Source organism: Symphalangus syndactylus, chromosome 18 (assembly GCF_028878055.3).
Source record: "Symphalangus syndactylus isolate Jambi chromosome 18, NHGRI_mSymSyn1-v2.1_pri, whole genome shotgun sequence".
Taxonomy (NCBI): domain Eukaryota; kingdom Metazoa; phylum Chordata; class Mammalia; order Primates; family Hylobatidae; genus Symphalangus; species Symphalangus syndactylus.
The window spans coordinates 97,152,581-97,176,384 of record NC_072440.2 but is presented as its reverse complement, the minus strand read 5'-3'; the positions used below and the strand labels follow the sequence as shown (position 1 = coordinate 97,176,384).

The following is a 23,804-nucleotide window of genomic DNA, read 5'->3' as shown; positions in this document are numbered from 1 at the left end:
AGATCTCGGGAAGGATTCTGTTATAACAGACCGTGTTTCTCAGAATATTGCTCACTTGATGTTTTCATTCACCTGAAATGATGCAGACTAGCTGCAAGGTTACAGAAAAGCCATTACCAGTAGGCATGCTGCCTGGGCATGGCTTGACCCACACCATCGGGCACAGGCGGTGCCATCAGAGTTCTAGGAGGCTTTTTTGGCCACGTGGGTCTGTCTGGACAGGCGTTACCTAATGTGGGAGAAATATGGCGTCCTCTTTCCTGTGAAGTATGCTAGAGGCTTGTGCAGGCCATTCCCAAATTCTAGGTGCTACTGAATTGGGAAAGGAACTCAATCTTGGGGTAGACAGTTGGTGGGAGGTCGGGGAGTGAGCAGTTACACAATAAGTCTCCTCCAAAGATGACCAAAACTCTCATCGGAGGACTCTGCAGCTACATCTAGAGGAGTGGAAATGAGGTGAAGCCGATGATGATGGTGATGATAAGGTGAAGCGATGTTATTGTTAAATAGATGGGGAACTCAACCAGGTTGTGTGTAGGGCACTGGTGGGAGTGGGGTGGACAGAGGGAGGTATGGAGATGAGGCTGCCCAATACACCGTATGTTAAAGACCACTAGGGAGCCCCGTTACATTCAGCCTGCTGGCTTTGACACAGCAATGCAGAAATTGATCTGAGGTGGCCTTTTCACATGACTTAACCTTGTGCAAATTACTTCCTGTAACAATGATGTAGTATCATCTCATCTACCTAGACTAAACCTTCCTATTAATACACAGCCACTCTCCCTCCCTCCAAATTATTTCTTTGGGGCAGAGTTAAAAGACCAGCACACCTTAGTGTAGATGGATGCCTCCAACGGCCCCCTGGTCACTGTGTAGGTGTGGATGCTCTCCCCTAGGCTGTGCCTCGGCTGCTGCTGTGGCTTGGATCAGGTGTGAGTCTCAGGGGCGTGAAGTCTAGAGCCTCCACCACCAAGCACATACCTCTGTGGTGGGGGCAGGTGCCAGCAAGCTATGCCCTGGGACCCTCATCCTCCATCACAGGGAACACCCCTTGTGTGGGAGGTTTTCCTAAGGGTGTTGCTATTCACACCCTTGCTATGATTGGCTATATGCACATCAGTGAACCCTAAGATACCAATCCCACCTGTGGTAAGTGTGCATGCTGGCTCTGTTCCCCCACCCACCTGCCTATGTAGGTTTATGGACATGAAATGTGTCAACCTGAACATGTTGATGCCAATAAATTGTGAAGGCCTCTAATCAGACAGCCATCATGTTTTGGTCCTGATCATCAGACTATGCCCTGAAGGTCATAATTCATATACTGTGGCACTGGTGAGTGGGACAGAGAGTTAATATTTCTTCAGCTCCAGCTGTGTACCTGATAGAGCCTCACACACACAACCTCACATAATACTCATCAACTTTATGAGACAAATAATACCGCCCTTATTTTTCTACAAAATAGACTTAGGTTCAAAGAGGTGGAAGAATTTGCCCGAGGTCATTTAACTAATCTGAGACTTGAGTCCACGTCCACCCTCCCTCCACCCATGACACCTGCCTCAACCACCAAGGCATTCCGCACACTCCCTCCCTTCCTAATGCCACCCTATCCACCACCACATCCAACTTGCTGAACCACAGTTGTGGACACATTATTAACTGAATTCTATCCAGAAAAGGCAGGTTGAAATAAAAAAGGAGGGTGGGAAGGAAGAGTCTCTTAGTCAATAAGAAAGTATGTTCACCAGTCAGTACAAGAAATAAAAAAAAGTTTAAAAAAGAGGCAGCTTGCTCATCGTTTCCATACAGTTTTATTTGCAATTTGTTGGAACCACGGAGAACAATTGGCAGATACACATGTTGCTTCTGGGAACAGCATTCAACTCCAGATGCTTTTTCCGCTAAGGAACAGGGCCACAGGCGGCCCTCACACCCAGTGCTGTGCTGCGCGGAGGGCTGTGCTGAAGGTTCTCAAGGCCTGGTGAGTCCCCCTCACGGCCAGAAGGAGAGACCCGGCTTCGGCTTCATGGCCGGCCTCCCGCAGGTGTCTGCCCAGCTCCTCTGCATCCCAGCGCCCTTGCTGGAGGCTGGCCAAGAGGTGGTCAACGATACGCGGATAGAAGGGAGTGGAGACACACTTCACCAGCAGCTTGGCATCCAGGAGCAGGGAAAGAAGTTCTTGGTCACAATTGGAATAATTCACCTTCAAGAAATAAGACAGGCACAGCATGAGGGGGTGTCTGCTTTGTCCGCCTCCCCCTCGGATCCCTCGCTCTCCACTGGGCTGCCTTCATCATCATTCATGCCCTGGCCTGGGTTTAAAAGCATGTGTGGGTCGCGAGCACCTCTGAAGTAGGTCACAGATTGGGATGACAGACGGGGCTCCTCTTAACATAAGAAGACACAAGAACCCCACTGCAATCATCGCTACAGATTCCAGATACTGGGCGCCAGAAACTGTATTCAACACTGTATCAGCATTTCTTCACCGAGGCCTTCTGACTCAACCCTGTGACTGGCACTTTTACCTCCCAATTGACAGATAAGGAAACAGAGGTGTAGGAACTTTGCTTAACATCGTAACCAGTTGTAGAGCCAGATTGTAAATTTGGGTCAATCTTGACATCAAAGTCTGTGCTCTTAACAACCACATTTACTGTTTCATTTGTACTTTCACTGTGATCCACATTATTTAACGCTGCATCTTTCATAAAAATTTTTTTTTGGAACAAGAAAACCTTGTTTGTACTCCATTGAGAGAAGAGTATGTCCCTCAAGCCCACTGATACGAGTAAGATAACCAACAGTGGGGTTTTGAGCTATTCTTGCTTCAGCCTCTAGGAAGCTCAGTACCAACCTTACCTTTTAAAAAATGGTCTCATAGGTCCTTTCAGTTTGCATATTGTCTTTCTCCCTGGTCTTGTCTTCTAAATATATGTATTGTTTTCAATATTTTTGTAAAGAATCAAGTCCACACTGATCATATTATCAAAATTTGGAGCTTCTCATTTAATTGGGGTATCATAAAACAGATTCCTGAGAGGCTTTTCTTAATGTTACTGTGCATTTTTAATAATCTGGATTGTAGGACTCTCAGAAATAATGTCAAAGCCAATTAACTAACGTTTAGACCAACTATATTATGCAATTGTACACAATGTGCTCTTCCTGCATGTTCTGTGACAAGGAAGAATGGCTATTGAAGATGCGAAGGTCAACTGTGTCTACTGACTGCAAGAATTAAAGCAAGAGAAGTACTGAGAATAAAATCCTGCCCGCTATCGGATAGCGTGAATCTTTCCTACTACCCACAGGGCTCATTCAAAACCCAATGTAAATGTCACCTCCAATGCCATCTTCTTGCTGACATTTTCTTTAACTCTCTTGGCCAATACTTGGGAGTATGGCCAAGGATTCCTCCTTCCTCCGTACTCCCAAGATACCTGAGATCTGCCTCTTCATGCTGTATGATAAGTAATTTTATTTTATTTATTTACTTTTTGAGATGGAGTTTTACTCTTGTTGCCCAGGCTAGAGTGCAGTGGTGCAATCTCGGCTCACTGCAACCTCCGCTTCCTGGGTTCAAGCGGTTCTCCTGCCTCATCCTCCCAAGTAACTGGGATTACAGGTGCATGGCATCATGCCTGGCTAATTTTTTGTATTTATTAGAGACGGGGTATCACCATGTTGGTCAGGCTAGTCTCGAACTCCTGCCCTCAGGTGATCCACTCACTTTGGCCTCCCAAAGTGCTGGGATTACAGGCGTAGCCACCGTGCCCGGCCTGTATGATAGTAATTTGTATGTCTGTCTCCCTTACTGACTGGGAAATTCCTGAAGGCACAGAAGTTTTATCACTTTTACATTTCAGCACCCCATTTCATTAACATTTGTTAAATGGCTGAGTGAACCTACATTATGAAACTTTGTCACATTTTTGTAAACTGCACAAGTACGATAAAGACCCTATCTCTCAGAGAGACTGAACAGAACTAGACTCCAGAACAGAAGACCCTCTCTGCAAACCCTCCGTGTCTTTTCTCTGGCCTCCCATTTCATGAACACTTGTACAGCCCACCTTTGACCCAAAACACTTGGGTTGAACTCCAGGAATTTGCCTTTGTTTTTGTTTTTAGGAGCTAGATGACAGAAAAAGCCACCGGTTCAATGGACTTGCTTTTGTGCTGGAAGGGGCACGGAGCTTTGACTTCTCCTCACTGGGGCTGCCTGTGAGTTCTGAATGCCTTCTTTCCATCCCACTTCTCTCCCTGTCTCTTCATGCCTAGCAAACAAGAGTCTCAACCCCACAGAGCTCCTGCCTCAGTGGCATGGTGTCTACGTGCCAGAATCCTGAGAGGCCCTTGAAGTCTTCAGACATCCCTTCAAGACAGTTCTCGCCTCCTCTGACAGAGGCAGGTTCAGTGAGGTCAAGTGTGATACAGTTGTTCCATGGTGGAGTGGCCTAGAAGCCCGTATCTCGGACTAGTTTACTTGATTATTGTTTGTTTCCCTCCAGAACACAAGTTCCCATGGAGCAGAGATCTTGTCTCTTCTGTTCATCCCTGTAACCCCATGTCCAGAATGGGTGGCCACGTGCTAGGAGCTGAGTAAGATTTGTGGAATGAATACCCAAGTGAATGAATCACTCCAAAGCTCACATTCTTTTAGTCTGTGTGGCTGCCTCCAGCCATGTGCATGCACATGCTAACGCGTGCACACACACAGGGCATCTGAGTTACCGTATGTGTTATCTTGGTTCATCCTGCAAAACAAAGAATCCCCCTGCCTAACCCTGTAGGAGAGAACAGTGTGTGCCAGGATGCTACAGGCACATGTTTGGTAAGATGCACAGATAAAAGGCTCAGAATCTGAACACTGCAGGGCAATACTTTCTTTGTTGCTCTGAATACGTCTTCTAGGCTGGGACACCTTTATTATTCTTTCAGTTTACTCACTAACCCTCCCTCTGGGAGGCTGACAGTCTCCTAGAGAGGGAGTGATGTTTTCTTCCAGCCTGAGGAAGAGACAGGGGTTCTGTTAACGCCTGCGGCCGCTGCTGCTCTCATTCCCTTCATAGTTTGTGTTTCTATCCAGTGCAACCAAATCCTTCCCGTGTTTCTGGCTGGATATACCCAGCTTTTCAGAAGCTGCTCACATTCTGGCAGGGAGGGTAAGGGGTGGGGAAGGGCAGGGTAGGCTGTCTTTTCTCCAAAAGCCTGGTGCTTGCAGTCTTGGCTGAGAATGCCTAAGGCTAAAGACACGGAAATGAAATGCATGCTTCCCCTTGGCCCTGGCCCACTCAGAGGTTCCCTAAAGAACGATAAAGGTCTGGGTTTGCTGACCTGCATTGAGCTTGGGCAGTGAGCAGGGAAAGGTTGGGAGGAATTTTGGGTTTGGCTTCATATAAAATCAAGTGCTGGAAACACAGGGTGGGTGACTTTATCTTATTGCCTTTCTCTGACATTCTACCTGGGCCTGGCTCTTTGCAAGAAATACAGAATGGCCAGAGTATAGTTTAAAATTGTCAGCTGCAAGGAAAATACTGCATAGATAATTTTTCTGTGCATATTTGGGAACAAAATAGAAAATGAAAAAGAAAGAGATGGCCTTTGTAATGACCCATTCCAACAAGTACATTTTAAAGAGTCGTCTGAGGTTCAGAGAAGGAACAGGTCATAGACAGCCAAGATGTTCCTTTCCACATATCAGGGCACCAAGGCCAGACTGAATCCTTTCCAACAGCACAGCCGAGTGCTGGGTGTCCTGTCCCAAAGCACTCTCCAGCACTGTGACATTAGCACCACACTGCTGAGTTGCTAGGTTAATTTGTTAAGCCTCAAGTTGTCTGTTTTTTCTTGTTTTTGACTAAAATTTGTACTAAACATACTGAAACTTTAGTACTATCTGCCACAGAAGCTTGGTACTCTCTGACCATGCATTATTCATTCTAACCTACTTTTTCAAGATAAAAATGAAAAAGTGGAAATAGTTGGAAAAAACCATGCCACCTTCTTGCTGACATTTTGTTTTACTCTCTTGGCCAAGCTGATTCCTCCTTCCTCCATACTCCCAAGGCACCTGAGGTCTGGCTCTTCAGGCTGTATGAGAGTAACTTGTATGTCATCCATATTTGGGCCACGACAAGAGAATTAGTTCACCCTCCTTTCCTCTCCAGTAACTGTCCACGTGCATAGATTTTTTTTCCACAATTAATCGTATGATATTTGTATTCTACTTTTCTCATTATATGCTAAGAATTTTTAAATTGTTTTTTTTTACTTAGTTTTCAGTCTTAAAAATTTTAATGGCTGCAAAATAGTTGTTATAAGTTATTTGACTTCTATAAATATTTCAGCCATTTTAAGTTGTCTGATATTACTGAAACACTACCATGAATGTTTTTATGCACACACTTTCTTCTTCACCGAAATGATCTGCATAGGACAAGTTATCAGGGGAGGTATCACTGGAGTGTTACGGGCTGAACTGTGTCCCCACACAAATACTTTCTTCTTCATCAAAATGATCTGCATAGGAAAAGTTACCAGGGGAGGTATCACTGGAGTGTTATGGGCTGAACTGTGTCCTGCACAAATTCGTATGTTGAAGCTCTTACCCTCAGTACCTCACAGTGTGACTTTATTTACATACAGGGACTTTTAAGAGGCAATGAAGGTAAAATGAGGTCATTAGGATGGACTCCAATATAACCAGTGTCCTTAAAAGAAAAGACAGGACACGCACATGAAGCGAGGGTCAACCACGTGAGGACAGTGAGAAGGCAGCCGCCGACACGCCAAGGAGAGAGGCCTGGGAAGAAACCAATCTTATACCTTGACATCAGACTTCTGGTCTCCAAAACTGTAGGAAAATAAACTTCTCTTGTTTAAGTCACTTAGTCTGTGGTACTTTGTTAGGGTAATATGAGCAAATTAATACATCAGGCAAAGTATCTGAAACATTTTTTTGGTTCTAAATATGAATGTAAGCACAACCACATAATGATGTCAACTGTGCCAGCTTACAGTGGTGACATCAGCATGGGAATGCATCAGTGTCACATCATGAACTTCTCAGCCTTAGGTGTTAATATTTTGAAAAGAAAAAATCACTTGCTAATTTAGGAGATATGTAATGGTACCTCAAGGTTGCTTTCATTTGAATTTATTTGCAAGAATGAATTTTTCCATAAATTTCCTATCATTTTTATTTTTTGTTGTGGGAAGAATCAATCATTCACTCATTTAGGAGAGTTATAACAGCTTCCTACTCTTTCACATGTGAAGGATTCTCTGTATAACTGAAATCTTAACCCTGATTTTTGTTATCATGAACATTCTAACCTATTGTTTACAATTCTGTTTCAGTTATAGAAGTTTTACACTTTCATATTGTCAGGAAAGGATCTATGCCTTTTTGACTTGTTCTATTGCTTTAAAACTCAGAAGTTACAATTCCTCAAAGGAACTGATATGTTATTTTAATATTTTCTGACTTTTAACAATATTTGACTTTTAAATTGATCAGAAATTGACTTTGGTATACGGTCTGTGGAAAATCACACAGCCCTGCCAGTGGGTTGACTGGTGCTTAAGGGGCATGAGAAAGAAAATATATTCTGTCATTTTCGGATGCGGTTTGGATGTGAGAAATAAATACGAGACAAGTCCAGAGGATTAGTTGACTTAATTCCCCTGATCAAATAACTTTGAATTACAGCGAGAGATAGTCTGGTGCTATGAAAAGAAGACAGGCTTTTGGGTTACAGACAAATTTCCAATCCTGGTTCTGTCACTAAACAACTGTGTGACCTTGTTAAGGACGATCTCTCTGAGCTCCAGTTTCCACATCAGAAATACTGACTGTCTCTAAGGGTTGGGAATAATACAAGCTTTTAAGTGCCCAGCACAATGCCAAGTGCAGAGCCCATGTTCAGTAAATAGCTGATGTTAATAGCCAAACAAATCATGAAAAAAGGATTTTCTAGAAAGGGAAGGGCTTATAAATATCAGAAGATGAGTAAAATGCTTGCTATCTCTGTCAGAGGTTGTTTTTTGTGTGTCAGCAATTAATTTTTGAGAATAAATGATACTTTACAGATCTTGGAAAGAAATCTATTAGAGCACAAAGCACTGCTGTCTTCCAAGCCATTAAAATGTTATCTGCTTAATTCCTCTTTCAACAATAGGTAATGAACCTTCTCTGATTTAAAATCTTTGATTTTATGGATCTATATCAAGCTAAGAGTAATTACAATAATGAGGAAAGCTGAAATTCCAGAAGCATAATGCATGCAGGCCCTCATTTCATTTGCTTTAAAGATTATTTAATATTATTTCACTGTTTACTTTAGGGAAACATATTTGTCTTGTTCTCATATATACTATTGCTAATAAAAGTTATTAAAATATCAACCACAAGGTTAGAAAAATAAAAGGACAACATAAGTATGTACTTGGGAAAAACACCTACAGATAATTTTTGTATTCTATATTTACTTGAATATGATATGCAGTTTCCATTTTCTCAGCATACCATCAGTTTCACTCCTGGCACGGCACTTAACAGAATACTACTTCTGAAACCAAAACTATGACAAATCATCTGCTCATCATCTAACAACGAGATGGAGAAAATCTTTGAAAATCCAAGCTTGATCACCTCTGCGACCAAACCCACACGCTGGATTTGAGGGCCCTGATCTGGCTAGTTCCACATGCTGTACCTACCTCCTTGCTACCTTGGTTAATTCTTCGTGTTATTATTTCACATGTCAATCTGTCCATGAGATAATTCATTTAAGCACAGGGATAATAATATTTTATCGCATCTTTACAAACGTCTTACCTATTCCTCACTTCATACACAGTGCCAGGCTGTGCACAATGCATGCTTGATATGTCTGTTCCTACCAAGTAAACGAACCAACCACTAGTGCTGTGTAGGAATCCCAGGCTGACCTGCAGAGTGAGCTGCCTATTGCTGGACGCATCCAGCTGAGACCTCTGGGAGATGATGCTGCAGAGCTTCCTTTATCAAGAAGACCGAGCACAGGCTAAGGATGACTGACAGGAGGTGCAAGTCAGATCTCTGTATGTTCACGTTAAAACGATAGGAATAAGTAGACATACCCACAGTTTTGAGAACAGAGCCTGGCACTCAGAGCCCAAAGAACAGTGATTGTCAAAGAGGCCAGTTTACCACCAACTGGTGTCTGGAAGAGTAAAGGCAAGTTCTTGCTCGATTCCTTGAATCGTTTGGCTCACTTCAGACTAACTTGGTTTGGATACACTTAGAAGAAAACCAACTGACATTAGCGTTAACACCAAAGACAGACTCTGCAGACACCAAATGAGGTTGTCAGGACCCCAACCCATTGTGCCTGCTATCATGGCACGCTGAGGCAAGAGGGAAAGTGTGTAAACCTGAGCTGGGCGAGGAGAAGGCAATACTGAGGGAGCACTCCAGGGTGGAAGAGACTCTTGCCAGGTCCCAGCAGGAAACCTGGATAGAGTTAAAGGGGAACAAAGACAGGAAGGTTTCTTGGTTTTGTATAAATATGTTGATTCACACATGCGTTTCTGAAAATCTTTATGGTTCTTCCCCCAGCCTGGACACTGGCCACTGTAAATAATGCTAGAAGGTTCTGGTGCCTTCATGGCAAGATTACAGGGGATAGGAATCATATTTATCAAATATGTGAAGGGCTGATCACTGGAAGAAGGACGTTAATAATCTGAGAAAATCCCCAGGGCAGGACTAAGGTCAATGTGTTCAAGATAAAGGGGCACAGGTTTCATTTAGGAGGTGCTCTCATGTCATAATCTCACCCAAAATGGCACAGAGCCCCCTCCAGTGTTCAGCTGGAGCCTGGGAGAGTGAGTGGGCTTAAAAAGGAAGCACAGCTAGGCAAGTTGTTGGGCTAGGTCTGCTCTAGTCTTTTGCAGAGCTAATATTATATGCCTCAAGGTGCTTTCAACAACTTCATTCCTCTGTAGAAATAACCCTTTTCCAATGTAATAAAGCCTTCCCACTTATGATAAAAGCAGAAGCATGGGAGAGTACAGACTTTGAATGTTAGGTCTGGGGTTTACATTTCAGCTTTGGCTACTTACTAGCTGTGTGACCCCTGAGCCTCATGTTTTCAACTGTGAAACCAAAATAATAATATCTTCCCATACAATCATTAAGATAAAGAGAGAATGTGCCTATTATAGTACTTGGCAAAGAGGTGGGATTTGAAAGATGGTAATTATTGGCATTAAGGAGAAACCCTTAATTAGGTGCTGGAGGTCGTAAACACTTTTTTTTTTGAGACGGAGTCTTACTGCAGGCTGGAGCACAGCGGCGCGATCTCGGCTCACTGCAAGCTCCACCTCCCGGGTCCATGCCATTCTCCTGCCTCAGCCTCCCGAGTAGCTGGGACTACAGGCACCCACCACCATGCCGGGCTAATTTTTTATATTTTTAGTGGAGACGGGGTTTCACCGTGTTAGCCAGGATGGTCTCGATCTCCTGACCTCGTGATCCACCCGCCTTGGCCTCCCAAACTGCTGGGATTACAGGTGTGAGCCACCATGCCCGGCCAACACTTCTTTTATAACCCCCTGAATTACTATTTTAGTAGACAGCACAGTCCAGGACAACCCCTGGGATGTGGGGTTGCATAGAGGCATTGAGCAGTACCAAAGAGGGGGAAGCAATGAAGAGCAGGAGCCGTTACAAATCGGGAATTACAAAATGGGAATTTTCAGTATACAAAGCCGTTATAAATATGTATCTGCTTACTTTGATGAAATAAGTCAAGAGGCTTCCATCCAAACAGAAAGTATTCCAGAGATGCGAGTCAAACACATCAGCAGCATTGCCCGTCTTAGAGAGAATACGGTTTTGAAAGTGAGCTCTCAATTTTACCGAGAGTGATGGAGAAGGTAATCCAGAAGTCTATACCATGTAGGGTTTTAATTGTTCATCATCAATACAATCTCAAGGAAGGACTTTCCATTTCTGGCCCAGGAAAGAGGCTGTTGGCCATTTATAAAAGGTTACATGCACCAGAGGTCTGCAATTTCAGAAAAGCTTAGAGAAAGAAATGAGTACTACTGCTAGAGGAAAAGTCAGTACAATCTCTGGCATCAGCACTTAAGCATCATCCTTTTAACTGTAAACACCTATAAAGCTGTCAGTATCTTATAATGAATAGCAAAATAATACATGCTATCAGCAAACAAGTGGGGGTGTTTTTCCACTTGGATCTGCACACCGTGCAGGAGAGACTGCTATCAACGGAGTGCCTCTGCCAGATGTTTTTCTTTTAATGTCAATAGGAACTACTGTCAACAACCAATAAGGGGAAAACTGAGGTTATTGATGAACTCAAGCACCCTGCTAATGGACACGGTGAATAGCAAAACAAAAGCAACAAAAAGAAAGCAAAAGTTTTCTATTTTTCATTGCAATACCAAGGATGACTTAAAAACAGCTAGACACGAGTCCTGCCAAAATGCCCACTGAAACTCTTCTCTTAGAAAAGTGTAACACAACCCTTTAATGGTGTTGGAAGAGCAATGATGAATTATAGTGATTTCATATTTTATTTATGTAGCATTTTAAAATGATACAATTATAGAGAACAGATCAGCAGTTGCCAGGGGTTGTTCAGGAGGTAGGGAGCAAGAAGGTGGCTGTGGCTATAAAGGACAGTATGAGAGATCCTTGTGTCTCGTACCTTGACTGCAGTTAGTGGTCACACGAAGTTACAGGTGACAATGTCACATGGAGACACACATACACACACTCGAGAGTGTCTGCAAAACTCATAAAATCTGTATAATGTTGACAGATTGAATCAATGTCAGCAACCAGGTCATAATATTACAGGTAAGTATCCCTTATCCAAAAAGCTTGAGCTCAGAAGTGTCAGTTTTTTCAGATTTCGGAATATTTGCATTATACTTACTTGTTGAGTATTCCTAATCTGAAAATCTGAAGTCTGGAATCTGAAATGTTCTAATGAGCATTTCCTTTGAACGTCACGTTGGTACTCAAAAATGTTGAATTTGAGGCCATTTTGGATTTCTGGATTAGAGGTGTTCAACCTGTATACTCTAGTTATGAAAGATGTCACACTGGGGGAAACTGGGTGAAGAATGCGAGAGACCTTGCTATATTATTTCTTACAACTGAACGTGAATTTAAAATTATCTCAGAAAGTTAAAATATGTTTTTTAAATGGAAAACTCTGTAAAACCTTAGCCTCTGGGGACTGCAAAAGGTCCAAAGATACTTAGCATTTTTGTGGGACACGTTTTTAGGGCACAGATGGGCTAGCCTAACGTGAGCATTCAACTTATGGCAGAGAAGTTATAGTTCAGTCTCATTACTGAATTTCTAAAAGGAAGGATCTGAATGGTGGGCAAGTGACTCATCTTAGCAATTTATACCTGTGGCTTTGATTCTTGGATCTGAAGGGCACAGACGTTTTGTGCGCTATCATCACAACCACAGGCAAACTACTCAGTCTGCAGAGCAGTTTCAAAACCACAGGCTTAGCACCATGCAGCACATCTAACGTGCAGATCAAAGTGTTACGGAAGTAAATCAGTGCCATATTAAAGGGAATTGGGCACTGCAGTGTTACCATTTAGTCATTTAGTTTCTTATTTTGATAGTTACTGTGTAGGTATGTGGGGGAAATGCTGTTGTGTGGGTAGTAAGATTAGTCAGCAGTTAGGGACCGCCTGTGCTAGTTGCAGTTCTGACAGATGCATTTGAGATAAAGAATCTTTAAAATGAAAACTGATACACTCTGCCCATGGAATCCAGGACTACATCAAGAGAGCTCCATGTACGATGAATATGGAAAGGCAATGTATAATACATCACTGTTTTATTCTCAAAGAGGCCCATGGCAAATTTTTGTGAGAATGCCTAACACAGCGTACGAGGGTGCGGAGGAAAAAAAAAATGCACTGAGAATATGCAGAAGTTTTCTCTTCTTACCAATTTCTTGGATTTATAAGAAAAAACTGGCTGAGAAAAAAACTCATTATAATTCTGTTTCATATAAATTCTCCAAGTTACGCAACTTTCATTTCAGCATAGATAGGTGGGAGGGCTACCGAAAGGCAAGTCCCCTTGATTCTCCACTTCAGTCAAGGTCCCAAAGAGGCCTCTGTTCTGATTAATTATTGCTGATCAGGTAGGGTATTCACAAAACCCTTGTAGGAGCTTTTACATTATTTTAAAAACACATCTAAATGAATAAAGGCATTTGATTTTCTCATTTCATTCATAATGATTATTTCCAAATACAATTATATTCTGCTTTCTGTAACTATTTACATAATTTTCTGTATCCTTTGTCATTAAGAAAACTTTATATGTTAAGAAAGTGATGTCTTTTCATCAACCTCTTCACTGTCTTGAGTAGCAAGCATATATCTCTGCTTTAGATTCTCCTTCCTTCTCTGGTCCCTAGAAGATATCCTGCCACATTTTTGTTTAAAAAAATAGTATGTGTATATGTATGTGTATATATACATATATATGTATATATACAATGTAAAATTACGTGTGTATACATGTGTGTGTATGTGTATAGTGTACATACTCAAATAGACACACATACACTTCAAATGAAAGAATAATCTCCACACAAAAGGGCTTCAGTAAGGATCATACAACATGAGTTCGTTAAAACACAACCCTAAGCCATCTAATCCTAAAGTGGAAAATTTTAAATGAAAAGAGAAAGTTTCTTTCTAATCGTAATAACAAGGCAACAGGCCTTGAGGGAGAAATCTCAAGTTGACTCTAGTACATTACTCTTCAAGACAAGAAGGTTGCCAGAGGAAACCAGAGTTTGAGATTTCAGATGGTGCCAGTAAACACTACTTAAAACCACTGTCTTACCTTTAATTAGTGGATAACCTCACACACACATCCACAGATGGAAAACCTGTGCAATGATGGGAGTTCCCTAGACCCAAATTTCAAGTAGCAAGAGGACTGCTAGTTCATGGCTTCTTTGAACTTCTTAAGGAGACTAACATCCTGCTTCTCTAGAAAACTGTCTTCTTATTTGGATTTGTATTCTGAGCACCAAAAACACTGAATCTGGTTCATAGTAAGAGCTTAATAAATGTTTGTAAAATAAACATACATTGCTGGACAAAACAGGAAGAGCTATTGTGGTCAGAGAATACTGTAGATATAGTAGTCTTCAATTAACCATGGTGTTATTTATGAGAATGAAAGTGCTAATTCATTCCTTTGAAACATTAAAAACAAAGAAAGAAGGTAAATTCAACTGGGCATACCGTAGTGACTGCTGTGATTTGCTCCAGTGCCATCTCGCGCAGATGCTCATCTCGGCTCTCGAGGAGAAGTTTCAGAGATGGAAGCAGGAGGGACTGGTTAAGCAGCAGCAGACACAGCTCCTTCACACCCTGAAACCACAGAGCAAGGGTGAGTGAGAATTCCACGACGTACTTCTCACTGGCGCAGTTCTGGCTGGATCATTCCACCCAGTTTTCTATGGTAGCGTGTGTGTGTGTGTGTGTGTGTGTGTGTGTGTGTAAAGCCACATATGGGACCGCACTGGATATACTGAATATGGGAGCTGGTACCTGCTTCGCTTGGTTCACAGTAAACTGTGTACAGATTTCCAAGCTATCAGATATTCATCGACAACACTACTTTTTAATGGCTTTGTAATACTCATCGTACAGATATAGTGGTATAATTTATTTTCCTAAACTCTCACAGCCCTAATTTCCTCATAAGTAAAATGTATGTATTTACAGCTCCTTTGCAGGTTTTGTGTTTTGTGTGTGTGTGTGTGTTCGTGTGTGTGTGTGTGAGAGAGAGTTTGTGTTGACGAACACAGCATACAATGCTCAGCATATAGTGGAGGCTGAATAATAATAAAAAGTATTATCAATTGCTAATATTGTTAATAACCTCTGGTTGGCATTCACTGAAACAAAGGAAATCAGCAAATAAAGTATTTTAAAATGTGTCTATCATTTTAATGTCAAAATGAATTGACTCCTTAATATACTTAAGATGGTCTATCTTCATGAAAACTATCTGTGTTGCAGAAAAATGAAAATGTGTTTGGATCTCCACAGGTGTATCTGAATTTTATTCTCAGCCCTTTATTTTACTAACTGAACCTGTGGTCACAGAGCAGGCTTTCATATAAGGCAACAAATGATAATCCTTTACAACAAAAGCATAAAACAATAAGAATAAGATTTGCAAGCTGTTTTGCCCTGCTGAGCTGTGTTGCCATTCGGGTCCTGACTTTAGCTGTAACATAAAGAAGAGAACACTTTGGACCAAAAACCAGACAATGAATGGCTCCATTACACTAAAGCAAGGGTTGCTCTAAAGAAATGATGATCACTGGCATCCACGGGATTGATTTTTCTCTTGTGCCATTCTGACAGCAGATCGGAGAAGAAAAACTCAAATTTACTATATTTTCAAAATTGCTTTACATTATTATAGAGCATCAATAAAATAAGAATGACACAAGTAAGCTCACATTTAAAGCTCAGGATAAAGTTCTCTTTGGAATTCTGCTCATTATAGTTTTAGCTTTCACCCAGCACGTCTCTTCTTGAAATCCACAAGGCCCTCACATTTCAGAGTAGAAGGCTGTGCTACACAAACCTGTGTGACAATGATCAATACCAGCAGGGTAGCAGTTTATAAAACACATTCTTCACACATTGGGAATTCTAATTCAAAAAAGTATGGTGTATGCCTTAAAGAACACGTGACACAGAGCAGTCTCACCAAGCATCTGGGGCAAAGAAACAGGCAGACTTTTCATTTGGGATGCCGGAACCTGCAGAAGATTATTTGGGAGCATGAAACAAGCTCCTGAGCATGGCACTCTGGCCTGGCTGGCCGCATCCTGTGGCCTCTTCCTCCTCCTCTCGGGTCATGGCAGTGCTCCCCACTTGTGCATTCCACACAAAGTGCTGTGCTGGGCCCCTTCTGACACAACACACACATTCTGTATCTGCACTGTCCAATACCACAGCCACAAGGCACAAGCTAATTTGAGGTGGGGCTAGTGCAACTGAGGAACTGCATTTTTAATTTTACTTAAAGGTTTTAATAAGCCACATGGGGCCAGTGGCTACCATATTAGGCAGTGTGGCTGCTGGGCGCTGGACTCTCACACCTCCAGGTGTTTGCACATAGTGTAACCTTTGCTCTTTCTCTGTCTGATTAACTGTCTACTTGCTCTTTAAGTCTCAGTTTAAAAATGCACAGAAAAACTGTACTTCCTCTGCAAAAGCACCCTTGAATGTCCCAGGTTAGCACTCAATGTTCTAAACGTACTGTATAAATATTTCCCACCTTATCTTTTATCTTGTAATATGGTAGTCATTCATCAGTCTACCTGCCTTGCTTTTGGGCAAGAATATTGTTCCTTCTCTGCATTCTAAACTTGCTTGGTACATGCCATACCTAAAACTCCTTGTATATAATTCCCTCTCTGAACACACATTTGCTCACTCAAAAAGTTATCAGTGATGAGTAAACAAGTATTTTCAATGATTTATGATATTTAGACATAGCATGACACTTGGCTGACCTTGGCTTTCATGACAAATTTTATGGAATAACCTGTGTGCCCCTCTGAGCAAGCATAATGGATAGATGGCACACAGAGAGGCAAGGACATCCAAGAATGGAGGAACCCACCTTAGGTGAGCCACTGACCACTTTTCATCTCTTAGCTACCCGTGATTGGCCAAATACTTACTCTATCTTTCAGTGCTAAATCCTCTACTATGTTTGTTCGCTATTTTCCCCCTGTGTTGCAAGAGAACATTTATTAAGAGATTTATAAAGGGATTTGGGGAACTGCAAGAAAGGTCAAAGCAGCAGAGAAAAGCCACAAAACACGTCATTTGACAGGCCTTTGCATTTCAAACCCTTCAGACCATGAGGGCAGAACAGGAGAGGCCTTGGATGGAGAGGACTAGGTGGGCCCAGGCTTAGAGCCAGGCCACAAACCCGGGTGTTTGTTCTCCCTGTGGACTATGATTTATGAAGATGCACTAGGGCACTGTTCCCATGGCCTGACAGTCATGAGAGAAGCAGGACCAGTTCAACAATATGCCTTCTGTCCTCACACAACTCTCCTACTGTCCCTGGAGTATCTAGCATCAAAAGGTGTTGCAGGGCCTACAGCAGGAACTAGGGGCACAAGGTGTGCAGGGATTGAGGGGCTTATCACATGCCCTGGGCACTGCATGGGGGCTGCAGGGCAGCTTGCAGTCCTTGCCCTCCAGCAGGCCTAGAATGGGCTGAGCTCCCATTGCTGTTGCCTGGATGTCCAGAAGCCCCTGGCACTGCTGGTTCTGCAGCCCCAGGTTGATCACGATCTTGGCCAGCTGGGCCTCCACACTGGCCACCGGGCACTGTACCTGGGCCAACTGGGCACTGCAGCGGCTTTGGTTTCGTGTTCTCCAGAGCCTCTCAGGTTGTGCTGGGCCTGCTGCTCGACCTCCAGGGCACTAGCTGTGCCTCTTGGACTGTGATCTCTACCAGCAAAGCAGCTGCTCTGAGCTGAACATCAAGTGTTTGTTATATACTTTGTTTTAAAATGCATCATCTCATTTAATTTCTCCTCAAATCCTTTGAGAAAGGTGTGATCTCAGCCCTACTAATCAGATGGGGAAAGCAGAGGTAAAATGGTTAAACAACTTGAGTGCTATCGCATAACTTGACTGATTCTAAAAATCAAGCTCTTGACATTAGCAAAAGTGGCTCAACCCTGATAGACAACAATCACATTGAGTTTTAGAAGCTGGGAATTATTAAGGCTCACTCACGAGCTAGGTGACTTAATCCCATACAACAGACCCCGAGCATCGGTGACTAACTCATGTTTTGTCTCAGCGAAATCATGGACCTTCAGGGTCAGTCACAAATAGCTGGACCTCAGAATTTTACATCTATAAATGCCAACAAACTGCTTTATGCCAATTTCTTATTCTACCTATCCCTAACTCTTGAGAGGGCTTTATATACTGCCATGGATACAAGCTGAGAAGAAGGATACATAACTTTTGAGACTGTGGGACACAGGACCTGTGAGAAAGTCACTCATCCTGCTGGTAATATTTTCCATCAGGAAAACCATCATGGCCGTAAGTAAGCAAGTCCCAGGAGCAACAGCCGGAGTCATGAAGGCATTCTAAGGAGTCATGAATTGTTTTAAAAGTCTGTAGGCATGGGAGCTTAGTGAAAAATGGGAAATGGAGATGAAGAAAAAGGTGAGTACTCTTAAGTACTCTGACAAACAATTAGGCACACACGTTTCCTAAATCATGGAGTAGGACAACCAAAGGTATTGAATTTAGGAAAAAAAGTCATGAGCAACAGATAATTTTACCACCGCAGTGATATAAAACATTGTAGAACTCTGAAATTAATCTTGTCAACTTCCAAATGTAGTAAAATAAACTTAACAAGATACTGCCACTTTTTAATAGTAATGTTCCTTCCTCTGTAACACTTTCAATTCACATTTGAGCACATTTAGCCATCAGTAAAAACAGTACGTACCATTTGCAAACAGCCTCTAATCACAGCAGCCTCAGGAAAAAAATAATCTACAAATGTGCCCAATTGAGAGACAGAAACTGAGGCAGCTTAAGGAAAATGAAGGAAAGTCACTGTGACAACAGAACTCCTTGAATAACTATCTTTTGTTTCATCAAATTAAAGAAACATGATAACGACCTACTTTGCAACAGGGTTTAACCCAGTACCTCCTCTCTCATCCCGAGAGAATTATAAATTTATGAAAGGTAGTGAATTATGTGCTATGGATGAAGCAGTACACATACAGCCTCAGCTCATTCTCCTTAGAGAATAGACAGAACTAGCATTTTCTCATCCAGCTTAACCTCTTCTTTCACAGACCAGAAAACAAAGATCCAGAGTTTCGTGCTTTTCTCATGTTCACATAGATGTGGCCCAGTCTGGAAGAGAAACAGTACAGCTTCGAGCATTACTAGAGCTCTTTCTGTTCTACTATGTATGATATTCCCTGCCCTTAAGGTGCTCCCAGTTCTAATAAAGAGCAGATGCAGTAAATCCCTTCCCATGGTGTGTGTGAGGAGTGCTCTAATAGATGTGGGCTTTAGGTGCTGTGCTATCTTTTCTGACCTCTTAAAAAACACTTAGCAACCACCGACCAGATGATTCTGAGATCAAATGAGACCCCTGCAAATAAACTTAACGTATTACTCTATTTGCCAAAGCACCTCCCCCTGGCTGTAGACACTTACTAGGGAGCTGAATCATCACAGCTAAATCAGAACTTTTCATTAAACCACCAAGTCATTTTCCAACAGGAAACAGAAAGCACAGCTTCTTACACATTCATCAATAAAAAGAACATGCTTTTCTTCTATGTATGTAAAATATAAATGGAATGCTGACGCGAATATTACTGCGATGGACACAGATATGTCTAGGACCTAGTCCCAGGCGGCTAAAAGATAATACATATCAAGTGGTCCCTAGAGGCCGTTTTGGCCCCAGGGACTGGTTTCGTGGAGGAAAATTATTCCACGGACTTGGGGAGGGGATGGTTTTGGGATGATTCAAGCACATTACATTTATTGTGCACTTTATTTCTATTAGTATTACACTGTAATATCTAATGAAATAATTATACCACTCACTATAATATAGAATCAGTGGGAACCCTGAGCTTGTTTTCCTGCAACTAGATGGTCCCATCGAGGGGCGATGGGCTACAGTGACGGGTCATCATAAGGAATAAGGAGTGCACAACCTAGATCCCTCGCATGTGCAGTTGACAATAGAGCTTGTGCTCCTCTGAGAATCTTGTGCCACCACTGGTATGACAGGAGGTGGAACTGAGACGGTAATGTAAGTGATGGGAGCAGCTGTAAATACAGATGAAGCTTCGCTCATCGCCAGCCACTCACCTCCTGCAGTGCGGTCTGGTACCTAACAGGCCATGGACTGATAGCAGTCCTCGGCCTGGGGTTTGGGGAAGCCTGATATACATAACTGTTACTGAGCCTTGATTAGCGAGCTGGTGAGATGATGTCAGGGTCAAGGATGCAGTGGCCATGTCATAGCCAACTTACATTCCTCACCTTGCAAAAGTTGTAGTAAAACCAAACCAATAAGGGTTTTTTAAAAAACAAACTTCTTTAGACAATGACAGAGATCCTAACAACCTTATATCTTAAACACTGATCATATAGATGCTAAATTCTATAGGCCAATCTTGAAGGAAGTATTGAAGAGGGAAAACTGACAGTAACATTTATACAATTGCATAAGAGACATTCAATGTTCACATATCTCCCAAATGTAGTAGGAATGGCTCCTCTGGAAGGATTCCTTTTTCAAGCTTTCAAGCACAGAGACTTGATTTGAAGATCAGACCCATCATTCACGGCCTGAAGAAGCAGGAGCAAGACCCTTGACCTCAAACCCTCCAATCCATCAGCTGTCAAGTGGAGATAAATGAATCTCCTTACAGAAGGTGGTGAAGGTTAAAGGAGGCAATATAGATGAAAGCCCAAGAGTGTTAGCAAATGTTGGTTATCACCATTACCACCTGCCTGTTAGGCAGTAACAAGAGACCTTAAACAATGCTTTCCTAACCTAGATTCGACAGAACTGACAGTAGAACACTGCTGGTCTTTGGTCCTGGTCTAATAATGCTTGATCTTAGCTTATATTCAAGCAAAGGTGAATCTCATGTTATTTACATGTTGCTTACTCTGGTGGGGATAATGAAGTGCACCGAGTCCCCATACTATGCGGTGGGCTGAATCCTGCCCTGGGTATCACAGACATGATACAGCCATGGTTCCCCCTCTCCGGGTGCCCACAATATAGCAGGGCAGATCGTGGGTTCAGAAGTGGCTGACACAAGCAGACCTTTGTCCACAGCCCAAATCACACTTTACTAGAGTAAGGGGAGGTAATTTTCGGTGTTGGTACTTTATTTTGTAGAATAATTGCGTCATTCTGGTAGTTGGAAGACTTCTTTAAATGGATAAAATATTTTAAAAATCAACAAAAAAAAAATCCAAGCCCTCATTCAGAAAACAATTCATTAAACGTGCATTCATGAGAATATTTTCCTTGAGTGATTACAATAAGGATTTAAAGGATCATATTTACAAATTTATTTTCAAGTTTATCTCCTACTTAGTAGGAATGCAAAATCAATTTAATGCTATTATCCAAATGCTTAAATTTAAGACATGTAAATTATTCAAATAATATTTGAGGTAGGATCCACAGCAGGGAGCTGAAATTAATATGTGCTTACTTTAGAATGTTCTCCCTCTTTCTCTTACATACACACACACACACACACACACACGTATATATGTGTATGTGTATATATACACATGTGTCTCTCTGTGTGTGTATATGTATGCATACATATATATAATATATATGCATATAATAAATGTCTCTGTGACAGTCAAACCATGGGATCAAATAGAGAACAAAGGTCAAAAAGGAGATGCCTGAGTTTTGACCATACTTCGCAGAGAAAAAATATTGTGATTATGCAGTCTCGTTACAATGATGTCAAAAAGCATGTAAAATTCACAGTGGTTGGTTACCTGCTGAGAAGAGTGCTAAAGTTTACTACTTTCCCAACCGGCCCAGTTCAGACAGATAATGCCTGAGCTACCATGGCCACTTGGAACATAAACTTGAGTTTGACGAAAAAGGGCATCCAGAAGAAACTGAAAACTGGGTTATACCACGGGACTTGTACAGGAAACGCTGGCTCCCACAAAAACAAAGCAGCCTCAGAGCATCCTTTCAGCACTGCTTTTCTTCATCTGATCCATCAGAAATTATGGCCTTTACCAGTAATTACTTAAGCTAAATGTTCCTCAAGTCCAGTCTCTGGGACTGCTTATAATAAAGAGTTCTGAGAAGCAAAGGCCACTCCTTAGGAAAGCACTCAAAATACCCACTTACCTCTGCAGGCAGCATCTGCTTGGTGTTATACAAAGAGCGACACATTTTCAAAACTTCATTCCCCAATCCTTCCTTGTTCTCCGTCGTACATCTGGTTAGCATCACTGTAGCTAGTCTCACCCATGGATTATTGGTTATGCTGGTGTTTATGGAGAAAAATACAAGGCATTGGAAATGACTAAAGCTATCATAATTGCGATAAATTTTAAAACAAGTGAAATGCTTATGGTAAATTACAATCATAATCTAGGTGACGTGCTGCTTCAAGTCAACCTTGTAGAAAAGATAACACCTTGAGGAGAAAAAGCAGCTTCCTGTGGTATCAGCAAGCAGCCCAGCAGCACGGAGGTAGTAAGTGGCATTGAAACAGCACAGGCTTTGTGGAGCCAGACAGACTCGGGCCCAAATTCTGACTATTTGGGTCCTCAGAGAAGTTATTTAATACTTTTGCCTAGTTGTATGGTTCTGGGTAAGCCACACCCTTCTGGGCCTCAGTTTTTTTCACTGTGAAAAGGTATTTAATGTCTTTTTTTTCCTTGAAGAGTTGCTTTAATGAATGATGTATGTAATTGTGAAGAATCAGTGTTAATAGCAATCACACATTACTACTTACTACATAAATACTGCCTCTTGTTGATATTATTATTATTATCATTGTTATTGTTATTATAATGGGTCAGGGCAGGACTAAGTTACAATCAGGGTACTGCATAGCAGAGGTCAGCTGGAGAGCATAGGCTGAGGAAGCCACAGACAAGCAGTATGAAGATCATACGTTGGGCTTCACGTTGTTTCCTTGTATTGGAAACATAAAAGCATAAAAAAGTTTGCCTTTTCTTTCCCTTGTCTTGACTGACACTACCCTGTGTTTCATAGAAACATCACAATTTACATTTCTATTGACAAGTTAATGGCAAATTCATTTCATGGCCCCAGGAGCAGGGTACTGATTTTACTTACATTAAGAAAAAATTACTATTTATGAAGAGTCTGTTGGTTCATTAGCACAGCACTACATTCTAGACATTGAACAACCAGGGATGGTCTTGCCCTTGAAAGAATTTTATTCCTTGGGCCCTGAAAAGAATTTCAAGTGCAACAGTAACAAGGGGATGAGCCCTTGGCAGAGCCTTTGTGTCTCAGCTCAAACTGACAATCTGTGAGAACAAAGAACACTGCTTACTTCAAGGTACACACAGTTCTGTGAGAGTGACTGGTGTGCTGAAGAGTCTTCCTACACTCAAGGACTTCCCCTCTTTTCTCTTCTTGCAAAGTCTGAACTCAGCTCTCCTGGGTTTTTCTCTACAGTTTTTCTCATTGCAGGAGAAACGCTGCTTGGTCAGCATGGTGAACCAATGGGCAACAACGTTTTGGTAACAAATTATCAAGATATGTTTTTCACCAGCCAGCACTGATACACTGGATGAAAACAATGAATCTCCCTTAAGTACAAACCTAGTATTTTTCCATGCATTTTCCTACAAAGAACTGAAGCTAAAAAACCAAAGTTGGTACTAGTAAATTACAGTCATGTGGATCAAACAAATGTCTTAAGTTGTAACCTTTTTGTTGTTGATGGACAACATGCCATCATTGTCACACTATCCTCCCTCTCCTCCACCCCCACTCCTTTTTTGGTGATTTATTTTAGACAACTGGATTGTCTAAAAGGAAAAAAATATTCAAAAGTACTTCTGAGCACCTGTTTGTAAAGTATCCCATCATACATCCTCCAGAATATTTGATTTATGCCCTGGTTATC

At 41.9% G+C, this 23,804-nt stretch overlaps 1 protein-coding gene across 1 annotated transcript in view; it reads right to left on the bottom strand.

Annotated features, from left to right (window-relative positions):
* Positions 1 to 1,801: 1,801 nt before the first annotated feature.
* The window catches only part of NBAS (NBAS subunit of NRZ tethering complex), a 387,713-nt gene continuing 365,710 nt past the window's right edge, over positions 1,802 to 23,804 (bottom strand). Inside the window, exons 50-52 of the mRNA XM_055254044.2 lie at positions 22,043 to 22,181; positions 14,329 to 14,457; positions 1,802 to 2,212 (exon numbers count right to left, since the gene is read on the bottom strand). Of these exons, the coding sequence (XP_055110019.2) occupies positions 1,937 to 2,212; positions 14,329 to 14,457; positions 22,043 to 22,181 (544 nt within the window). The 3' untranslated portion in view covers positions 1,802 to 1,936. The remainder of the gene's footprint in view (positions 2,213 to 14,328; positions 14,458 to 22,042; positions 22,182 to 23,804) is intronic.